Here is an 8,398-nt window from a genome sequence, read left to right as displayed (position 1 = left end):
GAGTGGAAATAGAACCCATGACCTATATCTGTGCCAAACTACCTGTAATTTCATCTCCCAGAAGAAATGCCATTTAAAAAAATATTAATCCTGATGATCAGTCTTCTGATCACACACTGAATTAACTGTATTGCTGAAATACTACCACAAGAGAAGCTCAAGTGAGCAAGTGCTTTCACATATCTGTAACACTTGTCTGTCTTCAACGTAGTGTAAGAACTCCATTCAGATTTTGGATTTAGAGAAAGTTTAGCTGGATTTTAATGTAATATGGGGGTGGGGGGCGGAGGAACCCTAATACAAGAACCTCTTCTGACACTCTAAATCTCCTCCATTCTTAAAGAGACACAGACATTAGCAGTTGTCCTCCTTTTGGAAAGAAAATGTCCCCTTGTACATGTTCTTACCAAATGCATAAACTCCTTGAGTCTTTGCAAAGGTAATGTTATTTTTTTTTCCTCCTATTGGAAATTCTAAGAGTGGAGAAATGTCCTTTAGTAGTAGGATAACTGGACACCTTGAAAGGTAAGATGCTGGGTTTCATCCTTTTATCCCTAGGTTACATGCTGCAAGTTACAGTAGACTATGACAGCCAGTTACTGTCAGAATATAACTGTCATTCCTGTGTGCTGTTAAGTTAGCAGGCTGTCCACTAGTTTACCATTGCCTTCGTTAAATTGAAGTTTTATTTCTTCCACATTTTAGAATGCACATGGAAACTACCAACTGCTTTCTACTGTGCAGATTCTAGTAAGCATAAACAAACTCTGAAATGAGCTTGGAATTTGGGTCCATTACTTTTACTCAGTTGCTCCTACTTCAAGTTATAGATGTGCTATTCAGAGCAAATCAGAATTGAAGAACTCAGTCTAACAGACATCTGTTGAAAAGAGACTTTTATGCTCTATAAAAATGTTCTCAGCTTGGAATTATGCAGACATTCGTTCATGAGACAAGAATAATAGCTTTAATTTCTCCTGTTCTTTTCTATTTCCTGTTTAGCAGACACTTTGAGTACTAAAATTTGATTCAGCACTTGTTCATCTCTCAGACCTTTGTAAACACACAACTTTGGTCCTACAGGAACCAGAGTGTGCTCAGAGTGCGTAAAGGATATATGCAGTGTGGTGGTAGTAAGCTTAGATGCTTACCCCATCAGAGAACAAGAACTCTTTCGTCAATGACGAGCCCTCCCTTGCTCACAGTGAAACATGGACATGTCTTAAAGCATTTACACCCAGTTCCTTGAGACATGACCTGGCAGTCCTGGAAAAACAGCTCTGCTAGATCTCTCAAATTTGCCAATGTATGCACAATGGTTCTCTTGTTCCCTCAAATGCGTGTGTGTGAAATTCAAACGCTAATGGGAGTTTTGTACATGGGTGGCAGGGAAGAGCCCCACTCTTTGTGCAGCTAAATGAGTGCCACACTTGTCAGAATAGTTGATCCTTTTGAATGCAATTAGGTATTCCGGCTGTAATGTCCATTGCTGGCAATGGAAACATTTGAGACTAATGACTTTGAGTTGTTTTGTAGTCCTATGCCTGATCTAACTGGCTATTAAGTGAGAAGCATTCCATACTTCACCTGTACAAAAAGAAATTTTGCAACCAAATGTATTGTGTCTGGTTTTTAAATAAACACTGCAGAAAATCAACCACAATGTCTTTTTTAACAAGAAAATAGAATATTTGCTCTAGATCCATGTAACCTAAACCTACCAAACATCCACTACAGCCTGTAAAGGATCATAGCATCCCATCTACTCATCATATACACAACACATCATGTACACAACTTGTACAGCACAGCCTCTAAAAGGATGCTACCCCTTTCTGCACATCCTCGTCAACCAACGCATCACCATAGAAGCAGTAAAGATCCAAAATGTGAACTCAGCACGACAGTGCATCAGATTTGGGCAATTCCCCAGAGTTCCTCAATGTGCAATGCTCTCTGGCTCAGCATTGCAAATGTAATATTTTTTTTTTACTGTACAATATACAACTTTTTAACATTTTGTTTGTGTGAAGATTTAAAAGGTATTACAGTTAACTTTATTACAGGAACATAAAAAGATACAGTATTACAACATTTCAATCCACAATCACATGTTTTGGTTAGACAGCACAAGCAATGTGTGATAAAACGAGAGCTCTGCACAGTGCAGAATCCATACTACTCATCAAGGCCTGAACCAAGGCAAGTAGCTGCTAATTCTTTTACTCAGTCTATACCATCCTCAGCACTTAATAGTGCTTTACAGACTAGTACAACCGTATTTATTACAAGTTTGCCTGCAATCTATTCCTTCACCATCCAACCACTTTTTAAAAAAGCATCAGTCACGTCATCTAATACAAAACTTGTGACAACTAGAAACTCTCTGGACAGAAGGTTGAACAGTATTTGCCTACATTGCACAGACTGCTGTAAAAATAAAGACCAGGATGCAAACCCTAGAGAGCAGATTAGGTTGCCATAAAGAAAGACTGCAAGTGATTAACATACCCTTTGAATATAAACAAGCTTCACATACTGTGGTTTCTAAAAGCAAAACCGTTTTCAAGTGTACTCAGTGAATATTAGTGATTTTAATTCAGTACGTATAAATATGAATGTAAACTATAAATGTATATAATGACACAACAGCTTTTAGTAAGTGTAGACTTCTGAGCCAAGTTCAACCTTGATATAAATCTATACTCTCCAGTGGTGTGATACCTAGGATGAGTTTGGCCAGCATGTCTATTTACAGCAATGGAAAAAAGCATGCAGCTTAATTCTGACTGAGACTGTGACTTTATTTTAAAAACCAAAACCAAAACCAACCTGTCAGCCTATCAACACACTAAGGATAATTCCTAAGTCTGCTTTATAGTTTTTAAAAGTGGACTCAAAGAAGTAGAGGAAGATGCATTTATTTAAACTATTTATAGTTATTTCTCCTAGTCCTTCAATCCCACTGTCCCACAAAAGGTATGTCAGCAATATTCACTACTGAATTCTGCACATTGCAGGCTATGAGCAGCAGGACTATAAGAAAAATTATTAATTTTTCACAATTATTTAAGACATACTAAGAGAACATCACCCTCCACTAATACAGAGATCAGGGACTATGATGATTCCCACCCCTCCCCAATTTTGGGAAATGCTCTGAAGATAAGGACATAATCCAAATCCTAGAGAACTGAACAGCTTATTAAAGAGGATGATATCAATGGTCTTTTGAAGACTGAAGCTTACCAGGTCTACTGAATTTCTAATATGAGACAAAGTGAAAGCACGCTTTGAATCTCTACTTGCAGTACAAAAGTAATTACATTCACTCCTACACACATGCATTTTCCATTGCTGAACTCGAGAGTGGCCACTGAAAGAATACCACCTATTGCTGGCTAGTTACACAGTCTTTCCATATTTACCAGTAGCTATGCGGCTGTGTGTTCCTCCACCATTTTCCCAGGAGGCTGAAGATACACAGCTGCTCAGATTTAGCATTAGACGTGGCCTGTGACTAAGATTACAGGAGCAGACCCAAATGCTTTATGCTGAGAAGAATTTGCATAACATACTGAACTGCACCTAGATCAGTAGTTCTTCTGTTTTACGCTGTGAAAAAAGTGCCAAAGAATAGGCTTGCAAGACTAGTCTGCAGTGGCCACATACTACTGCACCAAAAGACATGCTGCTTTTTGTGCCCTTAATTAAAAGACCATTTAAAAGCTGGTGAGAGAACAGTGACTAGCCACATGTTCTCCTAAAGCAGTGACAAAATCAGCTAGTATTACTGTAATCTACAGTGCATATTGGTCAGAAAAGGATGGAAGAGTTCTACTGTTAAAATTAGGCCTATCCCCTCACCAGTGTTATAGTGGATGCAGTACACACCAGTTAAGTTTGTGGTAACTTAGAGCAACAAAAAGCAAAGCAGCTGAAGGAAATGCAATTAGCAAAGCCAGTAAGTATCTAAGAGACAGTCTTGCATGTGGGATTCTTATCTGCACAGTTGACCAGGATTTCCTACCACTGCTGTGATATGACTGGTACAGTTTCATGGGTAGTAGCTACAGCAAGCGTGTTAACAGCTATCAATGCTTCAGCTATTATTTTGTTTAGATCTATTCTGAGCAAAGCGTGATGGCAGTGAGGACAATTTTAAGGCAGACCATTGCCCCAATCCAGTTGCTGCTCACACATACAAGAAGTGAGGAAGCTTTAACTTCTTGCTAGCTAATTCACCTGGGGATGCAGGGTGGTGCCTAGGCCCAACTGCTGTGTTCATCTGACCTACCTCATCAAGCTAGCCCCTTTTTGGAAGACTTAAATCATGCAAGTGACAGCAGTCCTCCAGTGCCTTTCATCCTGTCCACCTCACAAAAGGCACAGTCTCCAACTATTCACGGAAAGGCATTTTCAGGCCGCTTAGCTTAGTTCAGCTCAACAAACTACGGGGGACACCTCTAGAGGTCTCAAAAGCTCACCGTGATTATACAACACACAGGTGGACTCAGCAAGAGCACCACTGATGGCTCACCCCCAAAGAAATACCAAGAATGTTCAAAACCAGTAAATTTCTCAGCACCTTGAGTTGTACTAGCAGAGACAGTAGGGCCAGTGAAACCTCACCAGTGATAGGCAAAACTACAGAGCACACCTATATGCTTAAGATGTACAGATTCATGTTTGAGGTCCTCTCTTTAAGTACATTCAGGTCTTAAGAAGAAAGGTGATGGGAAACTCTTACTTGGGTGAAAATTTTAAGAAAAATACTTCCCAAGGTTTTTCTGCATAAGACCACATTTGCTACAAACTGTAAGTATTAGAAACCCCTTCATGTAATTGCGCTTTCTGGAGCGTGACCAACAAGCACATACTATACTCATCTTTCAAATAAAGTGAGGAGGACAGGGAAATTGAAGCACTTAAATTGGTACCATATTATCAATTTGATTTCATTACGCAAAATAACCAAGGCTCCAGCCACATTGCCTCAAGAAATCTCAGCTACGCCAGTGGACACGACATGTTTTGTGTTGACCACCAGAAGCTCTGGTACCCATGCAGTAGTAAAGAACAAACTGAGAAAATTATAGTGTCAGTTTCTAACAAAATCTTTCATTTCCCATAGCCACCTCCTCCTTAAGGAGAGCCCAACTATTCTGAAGAGGCTGACATGGCCTTGACAATTGAAATCTCCTTAGTATCGAACAGGGAAGCAACAAAACAAACTTCTTCAGCTGTCTTCACATCGGACCTAAGCTGGCCAAGTGGGGACTGCAGATGCTGTTAACTATTGATTCCTTGGCTTTCCCAGTAAACCTGCAAACCAGAAGGACTGTACTTTCTGGAGAAAGATCAGAACATTTTGCATGTAGCAAAGAGTGACAGCCTTCAGAATGTTTGCCTACATATTAAAAAAATTAAAAATGTCTTCACCCAGGGTAAGAAGAGAAGTTTTTATACTTTAACTGAAAAAGAGTAAATCACACATTTCTTCCACCCCTGCACTCAACCACAGTTTTCCAAATTCCTTAGACTATAGAGGAATGCAGAGAGAACTACAGTTCAACTGAGGAAGAAAAGACCGTGCACAATTCCACAAAGGCAGATTAAGTTGTTATTAGCAAATTAATAACCAGCCTGTAAACTGCTCAAGCAGAAATATTCTTCTTTCTGCCAGTGTTAATAGACAACTGCTTGAGCAAAGGGATAGTTAAGATGCAAGCTGCATTATGAAAAGCAGGGGAAGGTAATACTTATCTTTGGTTTCACTTGTTCTTAGTAATTGCCTCTGTAACCAACAGCTGCTGCAAGCAGCTTATAACTCTAAGAGTGCAGTCAGTAGACTGACAGACCTGTTTAAGCAGAGTTTAAATCCAGAGCTTTGGGATGTGCCTTCTTGGATGCCAGCTCTGACAACTTCTTCAGGCGTTTTTTCAGCTCCAGAGGGAATTTCTCATAGCACTTCTTGCATACAGGCTTCATGTCAAACTCCACAAACTTATTCCTTTAACACAAAGAACAGCGGGCTATTAAAATGGTATTTTCAAACTATATGCTTCACTAAATCATGTCTCTGTGCATCTACATAAATGTTGTTGTTTGTATTCTACTGCATGTATAAAACAAATTACTTCCTTGTCTGGTCATGTAAGTAGAGATTGGGTTCTTATCAGGGAACTAGGGTCTTTAGTATTGCTAGTTACATAAAGAGCAAGATTTTGCTATATATTTGTATGTAACAGTCTAGAATAATAATGTTATTGCAGAATGGAAGTGTCACTTCCAAGATCCTCTTTGTGATTAATTAGAGCTCCTTCATGTACAAGGCCATTGGGGCCAACCCAGCATAGCTGAATAAGGGTTTGAACCTGAGAAAGGAAAAATGTAGGATTGCTTTGCCCTCTGTCCCTCTTTTACATATTTGAGGTAACTAGCATAATATTTTCTTTAACAATAATTTACACAGTTGCAAATACTGTCATTGAGGGGAGCATCCAGACTAAGGAGACATGGAGGCTGCAGGTATTTCAGGACAGGCAGTTACTTGGAGTTTAGAGCCTTCCCTCAGTACTGCTGAATGAGTTCTTCTCTTCCCCAACCTTCTTACAGAATACATTAATGAAGGAAAATAAATTAGAGATGATGCTGAGTCCCAGCTCTCTTTCAGTTCTGAAATCAGTGGAATTATAAGCACCTGTTCCCACAGAGAAAAGACATATTGCCCCCCAGAAAGGCACTGGCTTATGGCTCCCCCAAGCTGATATCCTGCCTTAGGGGCAAATATCTTATATGGTCCAAAATATAAACACTGACTTACTTCAGTGTAAGCTTGATGTTGCAGGTGGAGCAGGAAAAGCAGTTCACACACCAGGCCTTGTTAAGAGCTGATACAACTGCAAAAGCAAAAACACAAAATAAGAGGAAACTGCTGGATTATTTGAATTCAGATTTGTATCCAAATTCAAATGAGACCAGATGTGAAAATAAACAGTGGTGCCTTGCAACTGTGGGACTGCAACAGCTGCACTAACAAATGGAACAAGGACAGCAACCCAAAACAAGAAGAGAACAAATCTTACCATCTCCCTCTATCACGTGGCTGCAGTTGTAGCAGACATCTCCAAAGAGCTGCACAGCAAAAGAAGTAAGAACAGGAACTCATGTTACTGACTACTCGTGGTCCCCAAATTACACAGCTGGTGTGAACATTAAATCCTAACAATCAAAGAATTCCCAGACTTTGCAGTAGCCCCCAAATACACCAATTTAAATCTTCTGAATAACTTCTCATACACTTGCCAAATAGTCTATGTTCCTTTGGATCTCATACCACTAAATACTACAAAACCTTTTTTGTTGATGCCTCACACTCTACCACTGTTATGTGATCTTAAAGTCCTGTATGTGTGGCAATTTGGAGAAAAGAGGATCAGGAGAGTATGGTGCTTATTGTAGACAAACATCTCCTGATGCTGAAGTAGAAACATCAGAAGAGTAAAACCTAGACCTACTTTCAAAACAGTAACACTTATGACAGAGACTCATTTATCTGATAGAAGAAAATACCAAACTCATAGCTGTTCAGTAAAGTCATACAGAAAAAAATAGGCTTTGACTGGCTTTTGAAACATATTTTCTTATGCTTTAGACAGCGCAACATTTATCTTAGGCCCATGGAAGCACGTAATTATCAAAGAAGTCCACACAAATAGTTTTGGCTTAGAATTACAGGGATTTTAATCACAACCCATGATCAGTGTTTTTTTTCTTTCAATGGCACAAAGAAAAATCAATATCCCCAAGACATTTCTATTCTGTTCTCAGCATCACTTTTCACATCTACCAAGAAAAACTATTTTTCTGTTAAATCTCACTGATATCTTAAGATTGCATTGCTTCTACAAATTCAGATTCTGCAAAATCTGCATAGCTTTGCAGATGTAAGATGCATGCAAAAGCATTTGCCAGTCAGAGCAGTATAGATGGCAGAATTTACCTGGTTATAGTGAGTTTCACAATAAGCCAGTCCTTTTTTCTCATAATGTCGGTGACCCAAGAATGGTTTCTCACATTTGGCACAAACAAAATGCTGTAAAAGAAAAAAAGACATTCAGTGGCAGGCAAAGCGACTTTTCCATCACCAGGGAAAAACTTATATGGCTACAAATCATGGCTCAATATGAGACGCCTAATCATAGAATCACAGAATGGTTTGGGTTGGAAGGGACCTTATAGATTGTTTTGTTCCAAATCCCTGCCCATCCCCACCTTCCACCAGATCAGGTTGCTCAAAGCCCCAGCCAACCTGGCCTTCAACACTTCCAGGGATGGGGCACCCACAACTTCTCTGGGCAACCTGTTCCAGTGCCTCACCACCCTCACTGGGAAG

The 8,398-nt window shown here is 39.6% G+C and overlaps 1 protein-coding gene across 1 annotated transcript in view; it reads right to left on the bottom strand.

The window, feature by feature from the left end:
- Nucleotides 1–5,600: 5,600 nt before the first annotated feature.
- LIMS2 (LIM and senescent cell antigen-like domains 2) overlaps nucleotides 5,601–8,398 on the bottom strand; it is a 24,969-nt gene continuing 22,171 nt past the window's right edge. The window contains exons 7-10 of the mRNA XM_009700028.1: nucleotides 8,006–8,098; nucleotides 7,089–7,137; nucleotides 6,827–6,902; nucleotides 5,601–6,013 (exon numbers count right to left, since the gene is read on the bottom strand). Of these exons, the coding sequence (XP_009698330.1) occupies nucleotides 5,866–6,013; nucleotides 6,827–6,902; nucleotides 7,089–7,137; nucleotides 8,006–8,098 (366 nt within the window). The 3' untranslated portion in view covers nucleotides 5,601–5,865. The remainder of the gene's footprint in view (nucleotides 6,014–6,826; nucleotides 6,903–7,088; nucleotides 7,138–8,005; nucleotides 8,099–8,398) is intronic.

This window comes from Cariama cristata, unplaced genomic scaffold (assembly GCF_000690535.1).
Source record: "Cariama cristata isolate BGI_N322 unplaced genomic scaffold, ASM69053v1 scaffold18255, whole genome shotgun sequence".
Taxonomy (NCBI): Eukaryota; Metazoa; Chordata; class Aves; order Cariamiformes; family Cariamidae; genus Cariama; species Cariama cristata.
The sequence above is the reverse complement of the archived record's forward strand: the minus strand, read 5'-3'. Positions and strand labels throughout refer to the sequence as shown.